At 40.7% G+C, this 24282-nt stretch overlaps 1 protein-coding gene across 1 annotated transcript in view; it reads left to right on the forward strand.

The window, feature by feature from the left end:
• The window catches only part of LOC124550647 (thyroid adenoma-associated protein homolog), a 239662-nt gene that overhangs the window by 57885 nt on the left and 157495 nt on the right, over positions 1–24282 (forward strand). The window contains exon 8 of the mRNA XM_047125370.1: positions 18958–19223. Within this exon, the coding sequence (XP_046981326.1) occupies positions 18958–19223 (266 nt within the window). The remainder of the gene's footprint in view (positions 1–18957; positions 19224–24282) is intronic.

Here is a 24282-nt window from a genome sequence, read left to right on the forward strand (position 1 = left end):
TAGCTATTTAAAATTCGCCCCTATGTTTTTCACAACGCACAATTAGCACTTCGTTACTTGTTTTCTTTTTCTTCTTCTAAGAGTAAACGGGGAAAAAAAGAGGCCGTATCATCGGCTTAGTCGATATAAAGCAAAACACCTTAATATGCCCAATTTTTACCTCTTCTTATAGGATCAGCTACCTTACTCATTAATTTATTTCATATTATTTCCAATAACGCTAAACAGGTATCGCCGTTATATTTTAATTGTATTCGAAAGCATGTTACTACTATTATGACCGACCAGATCGTAACAAATCGCGCGGCGTGCGTTTTTAACGATAACTTTACGCTATTCAAGTTCCGTTACAGCTGTCTTGACTCGTAATGTTACACTGCCCTCCAGACTGTAATGTCTTGAAGAGGGTTCCAGACAGAACAGGCTTTTTGTACAGTGACAGGAGAGGGTATTTGTTTCAGCGAATACATTCACTCTCAGATTCACTCAAGTCAGTACATACATTCTAAAATATTTAAGTTGAGTTAATGGGCCTAGACAAAATGCCCTTAACTAAATTCCACGTTTGTTTATAGGTTGTCTTAGAAACACTTCGCACTAATCACTTCATATTCACACCACATTTTTTTTCTTGGATGAAGCCCTCAGTTCTTCAACCGACTGTGCAAGGCAGGGATCACAGCCGGGTTTGACGATTGGCATCCTAGGCCAAAACCCTTATTAGGCCACTTGTTTAACCAGAGAGGATTTGGTCCTTTTCTTTTCCTCTTAATTCCACTTCCAAATCATCCATCCTTGCCGTTCGGTGAGAGGATAAATCGTATTTCAGCGTCGTCATTGTTGCTGATACCGAGAAGGTATCTCATGGAAATCATCGGTACATTCTTTAATTTTCTTTGTAAGTTAGTATAAGTACGTATTTATCCATTGGTGCTCTTATTTAGCCCACTGAGTGTAGTCTTGGTATCATTCAGTGTTTCTTGAATCTATATTTTGCTCATTATTGATAATACTTCTTCAGGTCTATGTGAGGGAACAAGCCTTTAATTACATCAGTATCACAATCTGCCAGGAGGTAGCTCTCTTCATGAGGTATTTTCATTATTTTATATGTACCTGTATATAAATATTGCCATTTCTTATTCAGTCTTTTCCTGGTTGATGCTTTTGGGTGATTTCTCAATAAAATTTCTTCCCCTACATCATATGTGACTACTTTCTTCACATTTTTATCAAAACGGGTTTTTCTCAATTGTGCTTGATGCTTCAGGTTTTCGTAGACCTTCTTCACCATATCTTCTTTCTTGGTAATCTTTTGTTCTATCGCAGGTAAATTCTTCATCCATTCTGGCACAATACTTTCACCAAATACTATTTGGTTAGGTGAATAACCTGTCGATAAGTGTGGTAAGTCATTATACACTTTCTCAAATTCATAAATCCAATCGATCCATTTATAATGTTGTTTGGGTATGTACGTCCGTAAAAATCGGTTCAACTCTCGGAAGATTCTTTCAACCGGATTTCCACAAGGGTAAAATCTTGAGATGTAAATGTGCTGGATTCCTTGTTCTTTCATAGTGTCTCTCCATACTTTGCTTGTATAATAAGCAGCTCAGTTATATAGTTGTTGATAAATTTGCGTAACATGGGTCGAACGTGGAGATTTTTCAAAGGATATAATTTCACATATTTTGAAAAGAGATCATAGAAAGCCAATACATATTTGAACCGTCCACGTGTCATGGGACATGGCCCACAGACATCACATGACACCAACATTAAACGTTGTTGTGGGATGATAGGATGTAATTCTATCTTCCGACAATAGTTTATGGGTTTCGCCTTCTGAGATATTTTGCACTTCTTAATAATATTTGTAGCTATATGTCCCAAATTTGGATGATAGCAGTATTGTGCTATTTTGGCTGTACATTTAGCGGAACCAAAATGACCCCAATTCAAGTGAGTGTACCATACTAGTGATTCTAAATATTTATTTGGAACAGAAACTATCCAAACATCATCTTCATCCTTCCTCCGATACAATATTCCAGATTTTAATTGATACTGTTCTTGAGAGTGACTTAGCGTTTTGCTTTCAACAGCATGCCTAATGGCTTTTCACAACTTATCATCTTCTTGCAGTTGTGGAAGACTTCGAGATAGCTGTGAAATCTGCCTCTCACAATATTGCCTTGATAAATTCATGACTTTAAAGTCAATAGTCCGTTCTTCACACTCGTCGTCATTCTTTCTTTTTGGTAGTCTTGAAAGAGCATCGGCTATGATGTTGTCTTTCCCTCTGATGTATTTGAGCGTAATATCATATTCTTGCAGTAGCAAGGCCCACCGGGTTAAACGTGAATGGAACATCCTTCCTGTTAAAATAAAAGATAAAGCTTTTTGGTCGCAGAATACAATGATCTTCTTTCCATATACAAAATAGCGAAACTTTCTAAGTGACCAGACCACGGCCAGTACTTCCAATTCAGTAGTACAATATGCACGTTCACAGCTAGAGAGTGTTCTGCTGGCAAACCCAATTATCTTGATGGTACTGATATCTTCTGGATTGTCCATCTGGAAAAGAGTGGCACCCAATCCTGTTTCAGAAGCATCCGCAGCAATATAAAAATCTTGATCAAGTCTCGGATGATGTAACAGTGGAGCATTAGTCAAAGCATTGCGGATGTTATCAAAAGCTTGCGTGCATTCAGAATTCCACTCCCACATGACATTTTTTCTTAACAGCCGTAACAAACAGTCTTGGCTTCCTAACTGATTGGGTAAAAATCGTCGAAAAAATGAAACTAAGCCGATAAATGACTTTAATTCCGTTCTATTCTTTGGATAAGCACATCTGTTAATCGCATCCATCTTTTTAGGATTTGGTTTTATCCCTTCAGGAGTGATTATATGTCCAAGAAATTTCAATTGGTTATGAGCAAACTTGGATTTGCTCAAATTTACAGTAACTTCGTATTCCAAAAATTTCGCAAAAACTCTTCTTAATAAGTCCAAATGTTCCTCCCAAGTTTCAGAAGCAATTAGCAAATCATCCACATATAAAGTAACTTCATTCAAAAGGTCTCTGCCCAGTATGGTATCTAATGCCGATATGAAAACACCACCGCTTATTTTCAACCCAAATGGCATGACAGTAAACTGGTAACTTCGGCCCAGAAAAACGAATGCAGTGTATTTTCTAGATTCTTTCGATATTCTAGTTTGCCAATATGAACTACGCATATCCAAAGAAGTTAAGAAGCGGGCACCATAAAACTTTTGTACTAACTCTTCTAGGTTCTCCGGTCGCGTTTGTACAGGTATAATGATCTTATTGATCTCTCTGGCATCCAACACCAATCTGATGTCACCATTGGGTTTAATTACCGCCACAAGAGGGTTACAATATTCAGAATCTGAGGGCTCAATAATACCCCATTCTAACATTTTATTGATTTCCTTTCTGACTACTTCTTTCTTTGTCCGTGGGATAGAATAGGAAGTACGACAAAAGGGTTTATGTGCATACGTCTTTATATGGTATTCAAAGTCTTTTATTATACCCGGACGTTTACTAAAAATTGACTGATATGCTTCCAACAAGTAGTACATTTCATCCCTTTGGATAACAGATAAATATTCTGATTCTAACACCTTTTCCTGCAATGACATTTTATCCACCATTTCTTCAGAACATTCAATAAGGCATATATCATGCACATTTGCATCATCAATACTGACATATTTTACCATTAGATTCATACACAATTGATTTGGAATTACTCGGCCCTTTCTCAGGGTGGTTGTCAAAACATTACCATTGGAATTAAATATACATTCAACTTTCTCTAAATTAATGATTGCACCGGTCTCACATAAAAAATCCAAACCCCAGATACATGGTACTGTCATTTTAGGAACAACCAGGAATGTACTTTCTATTTGAGCCCCCTGTATTGTAACGTCAACACGTACCTGTTTCACAACTTTTTGCATTTTTGCGCTGAACGCGCCAGACACGGTACATCCTGTGATAGGAAAAGTGGGCATTTTTACCCCTCGGCTTATCTGTTTTAAACATTCCAACATCATGACACCAATAGTTGCTCCAGTATCAATTAATATTTCAACATCAACATTATTTATACTTGTTGGAATTATTGCCTGTAAAATTTGTCCGCATTTATTAGAAACTTCAGGTTTTTCTTCAATTAACTCATTCCTTATATCCTGATCATTATTATTGTACCTTAATACTCTCACTTCAAATTGATGCCTGCCTTCCTTCTCCTTTCCAGTCATCCTAGGAAGGCATTTGGTGACTGGTATTAGTTTAATCTATCTCGTTGAGTCATCGGTGGGGGTTCATGAACTTCCACAATCCGTACAGTATGATCCGAGTTATGGTATTCACTCCATCGCACATTGGAGGCTCCTTCGCCCATTGGTATAACTCCTTGTGCTGGATGAGGACTCGAGGCATTTGTTCCATCCTGCCGATGAACATTATGCTTCGAATTATCTTCCCAAGGTCGAATGCAATTGGGTTCATCACTTGGGTACCTGTTACTCTTATTAATATCACTACTATGCACATTCGCGTCACCATATCGAGGTTTACCTCTAGCACAGTAAGTATCTCTTCTATATTTATTATAATCATTGTTTTTATTGCAACCATAGGATGAAGATTGTCCACGCTCCTGTGATGCGGGTTTGACCTGGTTTTCGGTATTATTATTATCATACGTTAAATTATTATTATAATTATTCGTATTACTATGAGTGTGAGTCGACATTTGATTACTACTCATTTGTCTTGCGTCTTCCATAATCATATCTATAACGTCAATCACCGACAAGAATTGTTCTACATCGTGGTCAGGAACATTTATTAACTTTTCACGTATATTTATGGGCAACCTTCCCTTCAAAATTCTGATCACTTCCTTGTGAGAAATTGGATCACTCCAATAACATGTCTTATTTATGTACTTTTCAAAATATTGCCTTAAAGTACTCCTTTTACTGTTAAAATACTCAGGTTGGTAAACCTCTTTTCTTAATTTCTCTTGTTTACTCGACGGCCAGTATTTAGCCAAAAACAGTTGTTCAAACTCAGCGCAAGTATGGCAACTTTCACTTACTTCAGCGGCCCATAATGCGGCTTCTCCGGTAATTTTGGATACTATAAATTGAAGTTGGTCGTGTTCTGACCAGCTACGCGGAAATATTCTTTTGAAATTATTGATAAAGATTTTCGGATGCAGGTTGTTCTTTTCAGTGGAGAATGTTGGGAATTGTCTACTTTTAAAAATGCTGTTCTCCACCTTTAAAGAAGATAAATATCCTCGCTGACCAAAAGAATCATCATCTTTACCAACCAAATCATCAACTTCCCAATGCAAATTTTCACCACAATTGTACTTCGTATTATCACATGTTCAGTTGTTTTTCGACCTATTCTCCGAACGTTCGTCCTCTGTCAACAAATTTTGTGATGACTTTCGTTCTAACTCTGCCAATTTATGATTGGTTTCCTTTTGCCATTTAGGTAACTCATCAACTATTTTCTCTTTTATTTTCTGAATTTCGCTAGTGAAGAGCTTAATTAATTCATCATTTCTACTTAGGTGCTCATTGATATTTTCATTTGGCTGGGATCCAATAGTAGTCTTAACCTTGTCTACAATTTCATTTCCTTTTATTTCTATCCATTCAGTTAGATCTTCGTCAAGTCTTTTAGTTTGATCTACTAAATACTTGTCAATCTCCTTACGAGCATCAGACTCAAACTCGGCTATTTGTTTCAAAAGCTCTTCTATCTGTGTGCTAGCATTGAAACAGCTGCTTTCACACTTAACCATCCTATTGGACAGGCCATCATAACTCTTCGAAACTACCTCATATTTCTTTTCTACGTCATGAAGTTTTACCATTAAATTATTATATTGCCTTTCTAAGGTGTTAGAAAACTCTACATCTAGTTCTCCAAATTTCGCATTTAATTGAGTCTCCCAGTCTGCCTTTAATTCTTTCTTAGTATTTTCCAGTTTATAATCAAAGGTGTTCAGTTTGCTTTCCAAAGAATCCATTTTAACTTCTAATGAACCAAATTTGGCCTCAAATTTTTCATTTAACTTTTGAGTGTCCTCTTTTAATTGCTTATTATCTTTTTCTAGTGAACCAAGTCTTCCATTCATTACACCCATTTGAGTATTTATTGATACCAGCATATCAAACATTTTTTTGATTAATATTTCCATTTTGAGGATCAACTTGCTGATCTACTTCCGAAACCTCAAGATCTTTATGTTCTCCCACGCTGCTTACCTTACTTATCATTGTATTTTAATCTCCTAACGGCTCTAAATCAATAACTGTATTATTATCTGTACATGTCTCCTGTCCCACATTGAGCTCATGGGATGCATCATCCCTATCCTCTTCACTTTCCTCTCTCTCTCTACTCATTACACTACTCAACTGCACATTATCATGTATTCTTTTAGTTCGTTTTGACATGATTATTCACTACCAAGACATACACTTATTTTCACTATCCATTTATATATATTTATCTACTGAAATCACAAGTCTCAGCTTCCTTTTTTTTATAATTATGCAGTTATTTTAATCATACCTGGTAGTATCGCTCACTTTTAGCGATTATTGAAGAATACCTCTTTCATTGGACAGACTCACTGGCTGCTACAATATTTTCCAACTCTAGGGTTCGTGAATCCGGATGACACTCGACTCGATGCAGCAATCCTCCTCGATCGAGCCCCACGTTGGGCGCCACTTCTACCGTATCTTCCTTCGCCGTCGGCGTTGTGGTGGTTACCGTGAGACACCGTTATACCAAGAGGAAAGGCGCGTCGATTTTAGAGCATGAGATATGATGACCTTAAGCCATTGACAACACACAACGGTCACGGTAGCACCTGATTCCAGAATAGCTGCAGTAGTTAAGATCTACGAACTATCCCCTGTTGACCAGGTCCCCAAAACTTAACTCGTAACGAGATCCCTTCAAAGCAAATTGTCATAACGATCGTCTATAAAGGCTTCGTACAACGAGAATAAATGTTACGGTTTATGGAATAATAACAGATACGACCAAACTGTCTTGTCTCTTCTGCTTTATTTAACATAACTTCGTTCACAGTTTCATTTCGCATTCACCACTCATTCACCGAAACCCTTTGATGAACAGTTTTGGTTGCTTAACACCAACAGTCAGTGATAATGATACAGCTTTTCTCCTTTTTATAAATTGAAGCCCGCTCTCCGTGATATAGTAAAAAATAAAAAACGGTCTCAATACCGCATCCCTTGTGAGATGCGAATAGACTTATCCCGGAATTGACCGCCCTGTAGGTGTACTCAGTTTAATGACCACACTTCACTGTCCGCTATTTCGCGTAACTGAATGTCCGTTTGTTAGTCTGATTATACACTGTAGCTATTTAAAATTCGCCCCTATATTTTTCACAACGCACAATTAGCACTTCGTTACTTGTTTTCTTTTTCTTCTTCTAAGAGTAAACGGGAAAAAAAAGAGGCCGTATCATCGGCTTAGTCGATATAAAGCAAAACACCTTAATATGCCCAATTTTTACCTCTTCTTATTGGATCGGCTACCTTACTCATTAATTTATTTCATATTATTTCCAATAACGCTAAACAGGTATCGCCATTATATTTTAATTGTATTCGAAAGCATGTTACTACTATTATGACCGACCAAATCATAACAAATCGTGCAGCGTGCGTTTTTAACGATAACTTTACGCTATTCAAGTTCCGTTACAGCTGTCTTGACTCGTAATGTTACAACGGTACCCCTGTGCCCTGTAACACTACTAGTCATTTCCTTTTCTGTTCCACTCAGAAATAGAGCGAGGCAAAAACAACTGTGTATATGTCTCATATGAGCCCTAATTTCTCATATCTCATCTTTGTGGTCCTTACACTCAGTGTATGTTGGAGACAGTAGAACTGTTCCGTAGTCGGCTTCAAGTACCGGTTCTATAAGTTTTCTCAGTAGTGTTCCTCAAAAAGAATGTCGCTTTCCCTCCAGGGATTCCCATTTGAGTTCTTGAAGCATGTCTATAACACTTCCGTGTTACTCAAACCTACTAGTAACAAATCTAGCAGCCCACCTATGAATTGCTTTCATGTGTTCCTTTAATCGGACCTGGTACGTATTCCGAACAATTGAGCAGTAGTCAAGAATAGGTCACACCAGTGTTCTATACAAGTGAACCACTCTTTCCTAAAATTCTCCCAATAACTTGAAGTTGACCATTTGCCTTCCCTACCTCAGTACTCATATGCTCTTTCCGTTTCATATCGCTTTGCAGTGTTACACCCAGATAGTTAAATGATGTGACTGTATCAAGCAGGACACTATTAATGCTGTGTCTGAACATTACAGATTTGTTTTTCCTTCTCATCTGCAATTAACTTACATTTTTCTACGTTTATAGCTAACTGGTGCTCCAGCCACTATCTGCACCCAACTTAGCAATCCTCTACATCTGCGTCTACATTTGCATGATCACTCTGCAATTCATGATTAAGTGCATGGCCACCTTTAAGCTACTTCTTTGCTGTTCCACTCTTGAATGACATGCGGGAAAAATAAACACTTAAATCTTTCCATGCAAGCTCTGATTTCTCTTATTTTATTATGGTGATCATTCCTCCCTATGTAGGGGGCACTAAGAAAATACTTTCACACTCTGAGGAGAAAGGTGGTTATTGGAATTTTATGAGAAGGCCGTGCCACAGTGAAAAACGCCATTGTTTTAATGGCTGCCACCCTAATTCGTTTGTCATATCCGTGGCACTCTCCCTCCTATTTCAGGATAACACAAAATGAGCTACCCTTCTTTGATCATACAATGTAGGCTTTCACGCCTTCTTTGAATTTTTTTCGATGTCCTGCATCAATTCCAACTGATGCGGCTGAACTGCAGTACTCTAGAAGAAGGCGGACAAGGTTAGTTTACGGGGTCTATTTAGTAGACGTGGTACATTTTCTAAGTGTTCTGCCAAGAAGTGACTGTTTTTGGTTTGCCTTTCCCACAACATGGTGTGTGTGATTGTTCCAGTTTAAGTTATTTGTAATTGTAGTCTGTAAGCAGTTAGTTGAGTTTACAGCCTATAGATTTGTGTGATTTATCGTGTAACAGAAACGTAGTGGATTCTTTTTAGTGCTCACATGTATGACTTCATACTTTTCATGATTTAGAGTCAGTTGCCACGTTTCGCACCATAAAAATGTCTTTTCTAAATCGTTTTGCAATTCCTTTTGATCATCTGATCACAGTATATGGTGGTAAATGACAGCATCATCTGCAAACAATCTAAGAGGACTGCTCAGATTGTCTACTAAATTATTTATGTATGTTAGGAGCAACACAGGGCGTATAACACTTCCTTGGGCAATGCCAGATATTACTTCTGTTTTACTCAATGACATTCCATCAGTTATTATGAACTGTGACTTTTCTAACAGGAAATAACAAATCTAGTCCCACAACCGAGACAATACTCCATAAGCATGCAATTTAGTTAGAAGTCACTTGTGAGGAATGGTGTCAAAAGCTGATCTTGAAGCATTCCTTTACCACAATTTCCCATTATCTGCCCCATCAAATTTTTCTTCTGTAAGACCAAGGAATTCACTCAGTGGAACCTGAGTGAACAGGGACACCACGTCAAAAGTGATCATAATATCAGGATCTGTGATGTATGGCTGTGTAGGACATATTAAGTCCTCAGAGTTCCATATATAGTGTACACATGTACACATTTGGTGAAAGCACATTTTTTGAGGTACATAGCTGTAGAGTAGGTAGCTACCAGTCTTGCTGACAGTCATGGAGATACCTGATCCTTGTAAACTTTGGGCAGTCCATACAGTCTGGCTGGCACTGGCGTTTTTGACCGAAACTTCTTTGTGAGCTTTTGAGGAAGACCCTTCTCCTTCAGAAGAGTTCTGGTGTTTTTGTCTGGTTTGTCCATGGGGTCACTCCCTACTGTTCTATATGCCGGATCCTCCAGAAGTTTTCACACCTTTTTCTCATAATCTGCCTTGTGAATTCCCCCTTGTCTGCTGAAATCGCCACAATGCTGTCATATTTCCAGAGTTGCCTAAGTGTCAGCCATTCTGCTGGTAAAGTTCACAAGGATGGGATACCTCTATGACTGATTGTCAGGAACACTGGCATGGCTACCTACCTCACAGCTACGTTCCTGAAGAATATGCTTTCAACTCATGTGGGAAAACATGACTACCACATTCTGATCTTGGAGGACTTCTTACATCTTAGACAACCGCACGTCATAGACCCTGACATTATGTTCAGTTTCAGCATGATGTCCCTGGTCACCCAGGTTCCACTGAATGTCTCCTCTGTCTCATTGGGGAAATGAGTGATGGAGCTCTCCTGGTCTTGTTTAGGTGCATACTCATGTCAACATACTTCCTGTATGGGAGTCAATTTTACATGCAAACAGAAGAATTGACAGCTCTCTATCAGCAGTGTTGGTCAACCTTTTTATGGAAAGATATGAAGAGAAGGCACTTACACCAGCCACATAGTCAACCCAAATGTGTTTTTACGAATGTACATGACACCTTGTCTTTTGGCCCCATAGCAGGGAGAAGCTCGGTGATTTCCTGAAAAATCTGAATTCACACCATCCTGATACAAAATTCACCACAGAACTGGAGAAGGCTGGACTACTACTATTCCTGGGTGTGCCAATTAAGAGGAAGTCAGATGGCACCTTTGTTCATAGCATGTACCACAATCGTACTACACCAGTTTAATCTACAAGCTAATAGTTGCCATCATCTGGCACAAAAGAACAGTGTGCTCAAAACTCTAGTCCATCGAGCACAGCCCCTTCCAGATCCCAACAGCTTGGTGGTAGAAATAGAACCCTTACAATAGGTGTTCTGTAAAAATGGATGCTCTTTCAGAGATATTCAGAAAGCACTTCACCAGAGGTCCCAAAAGAAGAACAAGTAGAGATGGAAGAGGTGGCACATCGGCCATACACTGATCCGTCTGTGCCAAAATCAGCAGAATTCTCTTGAAACAGAACATCAAATGCTTATTTGGCCACCCACTCAAATTGGGACACTGCTGGGGAATATGAAGGATGATTTGGGACTACAGAAGCTAGGAATTTATAATGTACAATTTCAGTGTGGGATGTCATACATTGGCCAGACCACCAGGAAGGTGGACATCAAGTGTAAATAACACGAGAGGCATACCAGACTTATGTAGGTGACCAAATCAGCAATAATAGACCACTGCCTAGAACTCATTCACTTGACAAACTACAGTGACACTGAGATTGTGACACAGACTCCGAGATATCGGGACAGTGTCATAAAAGACTCCTTTGAAATCAAGGTAACAGAATCTCGTCAACGGTGACACGGGATACCAGTTCAGCACCGCTTGGATCCCAGCACTAAAGCTTCTGAAAACAGAGCAGAGACGACATTGAGAGTCTGTGAGAAGTAGGAATGGGAGAGGAAGTTGAGGAAACAGCACTTGGAGAGAGCACCAGACACTACAAACTGGAGGTGACAAATCAGTGGACAGGCCCAACATTAGCAGACGTAGAACCAAACACCTGGCCGTTCTGATGGAGGAGACGGCCTGCAGGGTCCAACATCGGAGGCCTGCCCCGACAGGCAAGGAATTCACACCCGGTGCCCAAGGCAACCGGAGGATGCTGAAGGTAGCAGCAGTCAGTGGATGGAACACCTGGCGTTGCATGGACGCGACACCGAGCATCAGACAACGGGTACAATAGCAGATGACATGGCCGAGCCAGCTGTGGACCGCGTTCGGAGCACCAGTGACAAGAGAGGAGGAATAGAGCTAATATTGCTGGGTGTGGACCACGGATGGAGCGGCTGATGTGACACGGACTGAAAATGGAGTATCAGATGACAGACATCACACCAGAGGACTACCAAGCCACATGTGGATGGTAGTCGAAGTACTAGTGGTTTAGAGCTGCCACTGACGGTCGTGGACTGCAGACAGATTGCTTGACTCTGTGCCGACCGAAGATGGAGCATGTAGCACTGTCCGGGTATAAATACTGGACCCGATCCGTCGAAAGAGCAGTTTCAGGGAGCATCTGAAGAAGACTGCGAGTCATGCTATCATAATATCATGCGAGAACGAGGAGATCAACCGGCAGAAGCCCAGAGTATTCGACATAGAAATGTTGTGTTCGTCTTGAGGCAGTGTAACTAATGGCTCAGAAATCCGCAAAATTTATTCTTCCAGTATTTGAGAATGAATACACTTACCAACTTTCAACAAACTTGACACACATTTTCATACCTTCATAAAACTTTTTCTTGGTGACAGCCTCCTCAAAATGCTGAATGGAAAAAAGTTTATTATTTATCATTTACTACATTTTCACCATTTGTGCAGTAAATGTTCAGCATCAGACATCACATTTTAATTTATTACTTCTTTACTATAGACGCTATTCGCAACACACTTTGCAGACAGTACGTACATGTATCAAATGCATCAAAAATTAGGTCCTGTTTAAAATGGCGTGCAGTAAAACTTGAACCCCACGAATAACATTTTAATTTATTTATTCTTTTCTGCTGATTCTATTTGCAAGACACTTCGCAGACAGTATTTACATATACCTGCAAAATTATGTCATTGTACGATACATAGGTGACGAAATATGACAGGGTAAACATTGAAGTGTGTAAAAAACTTGCTTTTACGTAAACTGGAGTGCAAACTACCCATACTATATTGATCCAGTGCTGCGTAATAAGGGCGTGTAGCAACTTCCTACAAACTACACTCCTGGAAATGGAAAAAAGAACACATTGACACCGGTGTGTCAGACCCACCATACTTGCTCCGGACACTGTGAGAGGGCTGTACAAGCAATGATCACACGCACGGCACAGCGGACACACCAGGAACCGCGGTGTTGGCCGTCGAATGGCACTAGCTGCGCAGCATTTGTGCACCGCCGCCGTCAGTGTCAGCCAGTTTGCCGTGGCATACGGAGCTCCATCGCAGTCTTTAACACTGGTAGCATGCCGCGACAGCGTGGACGTGAACCGTATGTGCAGTTGACGGACTTTGAGCGAGGGCGTATAGTGGGCATGCGGGAGGCCGGGTGGACGTACCGCCGAATTGCTCAACACGTGGGGCGTGAGGTCTCCACAGTACATCGATGTTGTCGCCAGTGGTCGGCGGAAGGTGCACGTGCCCGTCGACCTGGGACCGGACCGCAACGACGCACGGATGCACGCCAAGACCGTAGGATCCTACGCAGTGCCGTAGGGGACCGCACCGCCACTTCCCAGCAAATTAGGGACACTGTTGCTCCTGGGGTATCGGCGAGGACCATTCACAACCGTCTCCATGAAGCTGGGCTACGGTCCCGCACACCGTTAGGCCGTCTTCCGCTCACGCCCCAACATCGTGCGGCCCGCCTCCAGTGGTGTCGCGACAGGCGTGAATGGAGGGACGAATGGAGACGTGTCGTCTTCAGCGATGAGAGTCGCTTCTGCCTTGGTGCCAATGATGGTCGTATGCGTGTTTGGCGCCGTGCAGGTGAGCGCCACGATCAGGACTGCATACGACCGAGGCACACAGGGCCAACACCCGGCATCATGGTGTGGGGAGCGATCTCCTACACTGGCCGTACACCACTGGTGATCGTCGAGGGGACACTGAATAGTGCACGGTACATCCAAACCGTCATCGAACCCATCGTTGTATCATTCCTAGACCGGCAAGGGAACTTGCTGTTCCAACAGGACAATGCACGTCCGCATGTATCCCGTGCCACCCAACGTGCTCTAGAAGGTGTAAGTCAACTACCCTGGCCAGCAAGATCTCCGGATCTGTCCCCCATTGAGCATGTTTGGGACTGGATGAAGCGTCGTCTCACGCAGTCTGCACGTCCAGCACGAACGCTGGTCCAACTGAGGCGCCAGGTGGAAATGGCATGGCAAGCCGTTTCACAGGACTACATCCAGCATCTCTACGATCGTCTCCATGGGAGAATAGCAGCCTGCATTGCTGCGAGAGGTGTATATACACTGTACTAGTGCCGACATTGTGCATGCTCTGTTGCCTGTGTCTATGTGCCTGTGGGTCTGTCAGTGTGATCATGTGATGTATCTGACCCCAGGAATGTGTCAATAAAGTTTCCCCTTCCTGGGACAATGAATTCACGGTGTTCTTATTTCAATTTCCAGGAGTGTATAAGTATAATTTCAGACCTTTTTTTAAACCTTTCTCTCACTTACTAACTGAACACCAATGTTTAACACTTTAACTCACTGTAAAGAAATCAGAAGTTTGAAGCCATTTTATACTTGAGAGTTCGATTCTTTAAAGACTCTGGGTTTACTGTAAACCACAAAATGAGTATCAGAATATATAAAAATGTTATGTATGCGTAAACAACAATGTTTCCTGGGCTACTTGCACATTGTTCTCCATTTCAGTTATTTGTAAATTAGATAATATAGTTCATTCAACCTGCACTTGCTCATTTGTAGACAGTGAAATATGCTTCTGCACTGTTTATAGGAAGTTTTTGTGGCAGTCTGGTGGTAGAGCACCAGACTCTGTCCCTGAAGGTCCTGTGTTCAGTCTGAGATAAGAGCAGGGATTTTTCCTCATTCAAGCCCATCTGGGATGGCACAGGTCCACTCGGCCTGCTTTCAGATTACCACCAGAAGTCTTTCCTGGGGATTAAAGGCAACTGGGCTGAGAGGCCCGCCACCCCTCCCCATCCTAGTCCCATGGCAAACAGATAGTTTAGTCACGGGCTTGCACCACTGACTCTACCTTTATCTTCACCTTTTAATACATCTACATCTACATCTACATGACTACTCTGCAATTCACATTTAAGTGCTTGGCAGAGGGTTCATCGAACCACAATCATACTATCTCTCTACCATTCCACTCCCGAACAGCGCGTGGGAAAAACGAACACCTAAACCTTTCTGTTCAAGCTCTGATTTCTCTTATTTTATTTTGATGATCATTCCTCCCTATGTAGGTTGGGCTCAACAAAATATTTTTGCATTTGGAAGAGAAAGTTGGTGACTGAAATTTCGTAAATAGATCTCGCCGCGCCGAAAAACGTCTTTGCTTTAATGACTTCCATCCCAACTCGCGTATCATATCTGCCACACTCTCTCCCCTATTACGTGATAATACAAAACGAGCTGCCCTTTTTTGCACCCTTTCGATGTCCTCCGTCAAGCCCACCTGGTAAGAATCCCACACCGCGCAGCAATATTCTAACAGAGGACGAACGAGTGTAGTGTAAGCTGTCTCTTTAGTGGACTTGTTGCATCTTCTAAGTGTCCTGCCAATGAAACGCAACCTTTGGCTCGCCTTCCCCACAATATTATCTATGTGGTCTTTCCAACTGAAGTTGTTCGTGATTTTAACACCCAGATACTTAGTTGAATTGACAGCCTTGAGAATTGTACTATTTATCGAGTAATCGAATTCCAATGGATTTCTTTTGGAACTCATGTGGATTACCTCACACTTTTCGTTATTTAGCGTCAACTGCCACCTACCACACCATATAGCTATCTTTTCTAAATCGCTGTGCAACTGATACTGGACTTCGGATGACCTTACTGGACGGTAAATTACAGCATCATCTGCGAACAACCTAAGAGAACTACTCAGATTGTCACCCAGGTCAGTTATATATATATCAGGAACAGCAGAGGTCCCAGGACGCTTCCCGGGGAACACTTGATATCACTTCAGTTTTACTCGATGATTTGCCGTCTATTACTACGAACTGTGACCTTCCTGACAGGAAATCACGAATCCAGTCGCACAACTGAGACGATACCCCATAGGCCCACAGCTTGATTAGAAGTCGCTTGTGAGGAACGGTGTCAAAAGCTTTCCGGAAATCCAGAAATACGGAATTAACCTGAGATCCTCTGTCAATAGGGGCCATTACTTTGTGTGAATAAAGAGCTAGCTGTGTTGCACAAGAATGATGTTTTCTGAAACCATGCTGATTACATATCAATAGATCGTTCCCTTCGAGGTGATTCATAATGTTTGAATATAGTATATGCGCCAAAACCCTACTGCAAACCGACGTCAATGATATAGGTCTGTAGTTCGATGGATTACTCCTACTACCCTTCTTAAACACTGGTGCGACCTGCGGAATTTTCCAATCTGTAGGTACAGATCTATCGGTGAGCGAGCGGTTGTATATGATTGCTAAGTAGGGAGCTATTGTATCAGTGTAATCTGAAAGGAACCTAATCGGTATACAATCTGGACCTGAAGACTTGCCCGTATCAAGCGATTTGAGTTGCTTCGCAACCCCTAAGGTATCTACTTCTAAGAAACACATGCTAGCAGCTGTTCGTGTTTCAAATTCTGGAATATTCCATTCGTCTTCCCTGGTGAAGGAATTTCGGAAAACTGCGTTCAATAACTCCGCTTTAGCGGCACAGTGGTCGGTAACAGTACCATCGGCACTGCGTAGCGAAGGTATTGACTGCGTCTTGCCACTTGTGTACTTTACATACGACCAGAATTTCTTCGGATTTTCTACCAAATTTCGAGACAATGTTTCGTTGTGGAACCTATTAAAGGCATCTCGCATTGAAGTCCGTACCAAATTTCGTGCATCTGTAAATTTTAGCCAATCTTTGGGATTTCGCGTTCTTCTGAACTTCGCATGCTTTTTCCGTTGCCTCTGCAACAGCGTTTGGACCTGTTTTGTGTACCATGGGGGATCAGTTCCATCTCTTACCAATTTATGAGGTATGAATCTCTCAATTGCTGTTGCTACTATATCTTTGAATTTGAGCCACATCTTGTCTGCATTTGCATAGTTAGTTCGGAATTTTGAATAAAATTATTTTGCGTTTATTTCTGGTGGATTTGGAAGAAACGGTATTGAGCCTAGCTACAATGACCTTGTGATCACTAATCCCTGTATCAGTCATGATGCTCTCTATTAGCTCTGGATTGTTTGTGGCTAAGAGGTCAAGTGTGTTTTCGCAACCATTTACAATTCGCGTGGGTTCGTGGACTAACTGCTCGAAATAATTTTCGGAGAAAGCATTTAGGACAATCTCGGATGTTTTCTGCCTACCACCGGTTTTGAACAAGTATTTTTTCCAACATATCGAGGGAAGATTGAAGCCCCCACCAACTATAACCGTATGAGTGGGGTATTTATTTGTTACGAGACTCAAATTTTCTCTGAACTGTTCAGCAACTATATCATCGGAGTCTGGGGGTCGGTAGAAGGAGCCAATTATTAACTTAGTTCGGCTGTTAAGTATAACCTCCACCCATACCAATTCGCACTGAGTATCTACTTCGACTTCACTACAAGATAAACCACTACTGACAGACCACCAATAATACATATGGGTAATTTCCCAAAATTGAAATCTCCCAAATTGTGAACCCTCTGAGGTGGCCACACACAATATTTGCACGATATGGGTCAGACTCGTCACATCCGCACATTTGTTTCGTACCCGGTAGATGACACTTTATAGCTCAAGGAGAAGTGCTACAATTTGTGTGATTACTTCAGATTGCTTCCTCATACTTTCTTCGAAAAACGTATGAAAATACTAGTTTGACTGTGGTAGAAGCAGATTGATAAGATCCACATCTAATCTGTGTCTGTGAGATTACTCTGCAATTCACAGTTAAGTTCCTGGCAGAGGGTTTATTGCACCACCCATAAGATATTTCTCTACTGTTTCACTCTCGAACAGTGCACAAGAAAAATGAACACTTAAATCTTTCTGTGCGAGCTCCAGTTTCTCTTATTTTATTATGATGATCATTTCTCCTTATGTAGATGGGCGACAACAAAATGTTATCACACTCTGAGGAGAAGGTTGGTGATAGAAATTCACAAGAAGGTCCTGCTGCAGCGAAAAATGCCATTTTTCAATGACTGTCACCCCAATGTGTGTATCATATCCTTGGCACCCTCTCCCCTATTTTGAATGTCTTCTGTCAGTCCTGGCTGATGTGGATCACACACTGTGCAGTAACACTACAGAGCTGGTGAACAAGCATAGTAGAAACAGTCTCTTTACTAGACCTGTTATATTTTCTAAGTGTTCTGCCAATTATTCATAGTCTTTAGTGTTCTTCCCCCACAATATTAGCTGTGTGATCATTCCAATTTTAGTTATTCGTAATCATAATCTCTAAGTGTTTGGTTGAGGCTACAGCCTTTAAATTTGTATGATTTATCTTGTAGCTAAAATTTAGCGAATTCTTTTTAGTGCTCATATGGGTGACTTCACACTTTTCACGATTCACTGTCAATTGCCACTTTTTGTATCATACAGATAGCTTGTCTAAATCATTTTGGAATTTGTTTTGATCATCGGAGACTTTACGTGAACGTAAATGGCAGCATCATATGCCAACTGTCTAAGAGGGCTGCTCAGATTTTCTCCTAAATTGTTTACGTAGATCAGGGACAACAACAGGCCCCTAACACTTCTTTGGCAAACATCCGATATACTTCTATTTTACTCAATAACTTTCCATCAGTTATTACAAACAGTGATCTTTCTGACAGGAAATCACAAATCCAGCCACACAACTCAGAGAACACTCCAAGGCACGCAATTTAACTAAAAGTCACGAGTGAAGAATGGTGTCAAAAGCCTTCTACAAATATAAAATTATGGATGAGATGAGTGGAAGGGGAAGGACAGCAAATTTGAATTAATTGTAAAGAAGAAATATTTTTGTTAATACAGTTTATTTGTATTTTATCCACCCTCTTAAAGTAGAGTAGTTAAGATTTACATTTTCTTTGTGACAAGATGAAATAGTGAGCACTCGTTTGCAGAGCCCCTTCGGACTCCGCAGTGGTGCTGGCGGGGGCTCGCACTGTGCAGCTCCTGTGCCGGCAGCTGCGGCAGCATGCCGACGCGGCACCCGATGCGGTCACTCAGGCCCTGGCAGGCCTGGTCCCGGGGGAGCCGGCGGGGCCGGACAGACCCCTGCCTCTTCTGGATTTCCTCTGGATGCACCTGGAGCACTGTGCAGACAGCGTGCGCCACGCCGCACGCCTCGCCCTCCACAGCCTCGTACAGGCAGCTGCCACTGCACCAGGTCTGCCCAACCACGTCTGAAAGCACTGTTCTTGTAGTCTTGGTCTTCAGTCCGAAGACTGGTCTGATGTTCTCCGCCCTAGTCTATCCTGTGGCGAGACCCTTCATCTCTGAATAACTGCTGAGGCCTGTGTGCATTTGAACCTGCTTTCTGTAGTTAAGCCTCTGTAGGAAACCAACTGCAACCAGCCACAAGTTATTTTGAAATGATTTTATTGTGCCATTACTAGTTTCACGCCTGAGCTCATCATCGTGTGGTGGCATTGACTTCTTTGCAAATTTTACATGTGTGTCCTAAAACATAAAAAAAGTGTTCTGTTTACTTAGTTTTGCACTTATGTATGCTCTATACATTTTATTTACTTCTTGAAAAGGCCTATTTTACATATTGTAAGATAAAGGTTTGATTTTATTTTACAATCCATGCTGATCAATGAACTGAACTAAATAGATGATGACCGATACATTGTTTACATTGGGTGCTGATTTGATGTGCCAAAGAACATGATGCATGTACACATATGACACACACTGCAAAGATACTTCTTTATAGTACAGTTAGTTTTACACAGTTAGATATTTAATTGTTTAGGTTTGAAAGATGATGGTAATGGTGAGTGAAGAATTTTCTCTCTGTTAATTAATTATTGTTTCTATAGTTTCTGATTATAGCAGTTGTATAGAATTTTGGAGATAGATTTGTGTTTTTTTTAATTGTAGTTGACCATTCAGTATGCAGTCATGTTTATTATGAATGTGTTTGTAAACCTGATTGCATACCAATAGTCAACTAGAATTAAAAAACCAAATCTACCAACAACATTTCATACAAGTCCGATAACTGAAATGCTAGAAATAATAATTAATTTACAGAGAGAAATATTCTCCATTGGCCATTATTAGAATCTTTCAGAGCTAAATAATTAGCTGTCTGACCGGATAAAATTATGTGTACTGTGTGGAAGTATCTTTGCAGCAACTCCAGAAATCTACCATTTCTGTACACATATCATGTTCTTTAGCACATCAGATCAGCGGCCGATATAAACAAATGTATCTGCCATTTTCTGTTCAGGTCAGTTCATTGATCTGCATTCACCGTAACAGAAAATTGAACCTCCTCGTAATATGTAAAGGAGGGCTTTTCTTGAAGTAAGTGCAATGTATACAGCATATACAAGAGTAAAAATATGCCATCACAAAAACTTTATTGTATTTTAGGACACAGATATAAAACTTGCAACTGATTCATGTCCAAAACTAGTAACGGTATAACAAAATCATTTGAGGAAAATAATAATAATAATAATAATAATAATGTGTCTGGTTGCAGTGTTTCCTAAAAGTAATTCCTTGGTGCTTCAGGATGTGTTTTATAATATGATCACTTCTTTTAGTCTACATCTACATCCACATCCACACTGTGAAGTACATGGCAGGTGGTACGCCCAATCGTACCAGTTATTAGGGTTTCTTCTCATTCCATTCATGTATGGAGCACGGGGTGAATGCGTCTGTGGATGTTGTGATTATTCTAATCTTATCCTCATTATCCCTATGTGAATGATACTTAGAGTTGTTATTTAAAGTCTGTTCTCAAAACTTTGTTAGTAGACTTTCTGAGGATACTTTATGTATACCTTCAAGAGTCAATATCTTTGTAGCACTCTCCCACAGATCAAACAAATCTTTGACCATTTGTGCTGCCCTTCTCTGTATATGTTCAATATCTTCTGTTAGTCCTAGGTTCCACACACTTGATCAGTACAGGCAGAACTTCTGAATGATATAGAAATTTATTGAAATATTTTACAGAATCAGTAGATATGTCATTTTGTAGCAAACAACCTCAGGTTTCACGCAAACGTGTCAAGTGTCATTTTGGTTTGATGTGACTACCATTTGTGATGTGGCAACATCCCACTGGTAATCAATAACTTCCCACACCCGTTGCAGAAAATCTGGTGTAACAGCAGCATAAATTAGATTTTTTGTGTTTTCTGAATTGTTTGGTAGGGAACATAAGCATTGTCTTCAGTGAAACCCAAGACAAAGGAATTCAGTGGTGTCAAGTCTGGGGAGTGAGATGACCATTTTATTGGCCCTTCACGACCAATACACAGGCCTGGGAAATGATTATTGAGGGAACCTTGAACTTCCTTTAGGAAATGAGGTGGTGCATCATCTTGCTGGTAGTTAACTGTCTAATTTCGGTCACCTTCAGTGATCAGTTATTGCAGAGTTCATTTCACAAAACCAAAACACACAACGAGCATGCTCCACACCAGTGAAAGTAGCCATTTTAACTGTGCACTGCACTGGTGCTCCTGGTTGTGGAATGTGGCACCAATGCAGCATGTGAACGAAACTTCTACATCTACATTTATACTCCACAAGCCACCCAACGGTGTGTGGCGGAGGGCACTTTACATACCTCTGTCATTACCTCCCTTTCCTGTTCCAGTCGCGTATGGTTCGCGGGAAGAACGACTGCCGGAAAGCCTCCGTACATGCTCAAATCTCTCTGATTTTACATTCGTGATCTCCTCGGGAGGTATAAGTAGGGGGAAGCAATATATTCGATACCTCATCCAGAAACGCACGCTTGATGATGTTTGGTACAAAATTTCACATCTACCAATTCTTTAAGTTATCTCAGTATATTTCTATATCATTCCAAATTTGTGAAGTTGTTTTTGACACTCCCTGCACTCTAGAACTGGTCATATGAGTGATTTGTAAGTAATTTACTTTGTAGACTGATTGAACTTCCCCAGTATTCTACCAGTTAACTGCAGTCTACCATCTGCTTTGCCCATGACAACCTGTGTGATCATTCAATTTCATATCCCTACAAAGTATTACACTCAAGTATTTGCATGGGTTGGCCCATTCCAACAATGACTCATTGATATTATGGTCATAGGATACTATCTTTTTTCATTTAGTGAAGTTCACAGTTCTAAATTTTTCAACATTTAAAGCAAGTTGCCAATCTTTGCACCACTTTGAAATCTTATCAAGATGTGACTGAATATTTATGCAGCTTCCTTCAGACAGTACATCATTATAGATGGCTGCATCATCTGCAAAAAGCCTCAGGTTACTATTAAAATACAACATGAACAGCAGGGATCCCAACAGACTTTCCTGGGGCACAATGACTCACCATCCAAGATAACACGATGCATCCTCCCCACTAAAAAGTCCTTAGTTCGGTCACAAATTTCACTTGATACCTCATATGATCAAATTTTTCATAATAAGCATAGGTGTGAAACTAAGCCAAACACTTTTTAGAAATGAAGAAATACTGCGTCTACCTGCCTGCCTTGATCCAAAGCATTCAGTATGTCGTGAGAAAAGTGTGAATTCAGTTTCACATGATTGATGTTTTTGGAATCCTTGCTGGTTGGCATGGAGGACAGTCTGTTAGAGATACTTCATTAAGCTTGAGCTCAGAATTTGTCTTAAGATTCTACAACGATTCAGTGTCAAGAATATTGGACAGTAGTTTTGTGGATCACTTCTACTACCCTTCTTGTAGATGTGTGTGATCTGTGCTTTTTTCCAAGAACTGGGCAGTCTTTTGTTTGATAGATCTACAGCAGATTGTAGTCAAGAGGGGTTAATTCAGCCACAAATTCTGTATAGAGTCCAATAGGGATTCCATCGGGCCCTGGAGCCTTGTTCAGTTTTAATTATTTCAGCTGTTTTTCAACAGTGCTGACACTAATACTTATTTCACTCATCTTTTCGATGCCACGAGGATTAAGTTGTGGCACTGCTGCTTGGCATTCCTTTGTAAAGGAACATTTGAAAACAGAATTAAGCGTTTCAACTTTTATTTTGCTATCATTACTTTCAGTTCCTGTCTTATTTGCTGGGGACTGGACCCTAACTTTGGTGCCACCAACAGCCTTTACAAGTGACCAGAACTTCTTTGGGTTTTGTGAAAGATCGTTTGACAATATTCTGCGATGGTAGTCACTGAAGACTTCACACATTGCCCTCTTGACAGCCAAACGTGTTTCATTTAGCATTTCTCCATCCATATCCCTATGCTTTGTTTTACACCTATTATGCAGCAGTCTCTGTTTCTGTACAAGTTTCGTTACAGTGACTATATACCAAGGAGGGTCCCTCCCATTATGAACTGTTCTACTGTGTACTTGTCTATCCGATGCATGGTCAACTATTCTTTTACTCTTGCGCCATGGTTCCCCTACATTTTCCTCCCTGTGCAGAAAGTTTCAAATTTCTCATTGAGATACAACTCTACTGATTTTTTACGTAGTTTATTGAACGTGTATATCTTTGCTTGATTTAGTTGTCCCTTGTACTTTGGTAATCACTGTTCCCACATCCGTGTCATCTTCACTAATGCTGGTTTCCTTGTTGACCTCCTCAATGAGGTCAGGTCTATTTGTTGCTATTAGATCCCATATATTTCCATCATGAGTGGGGTTCCAAACTATCTATTCTGGGTCGTTTTCAGAGAAAGCATTTAGTAATGGTTCAAAAGATGTCTTATCATGCCCACCACTAACAAAACTGTAATTTTCCCAATTAATTGTTGGATGTTTAGTAATCTCCACCAGTGGTTACAGTAAGATTGAGAAACTTAAGTACAAGTGAACCTCAGGAGATGAGTATGGTGGGCAATAGTATAATCCAGTTATCTTTTATGCCCACCCCTGATATTGACTCCTATCCCAACAGTCTCACATGGAGCTTCAATTTCTTTCTCAGTGGATTTGAGTTTCTTGGCTACTGCGACAAACACACCACCTCCATTTCCCATTTGCTTATCCGTTCAATATACATTTTAAATTTTCCCCAAAAATCCCACTGCTATCAATTTCTGCCTTCAACCAGCTTTCTGTGCATAGTATTATGTGAGCTACTCTGCTTTTCAGGAGAGCTTGCAACTCCAACATTTGCATGCAAATACTTCTTCTCTACCCAATTTGATTCCAGCCTATTCATCTAATATTTAGCAGCCTCCTACTGTAACAAATTTATTTATTTATTTATTTATTTATTGTTCCATGGGACCA

This window comes from Schistocerca americana, chromosome 9 (genome assembly GCF_021461395.2).
Source record: "Schistocerca americana isolate TAMUIC-IGC-003095 chromosome 9, iqSchAmer2.1, whole genome shotgun sequence".
Classification (NCBI taxonomy): domain Eukaryota; kingdom Metazoa; phylum Arthropoda; class Insecta; order Orthoptera; family Acrididae; genus Schistocerca; species Schistocerca americana.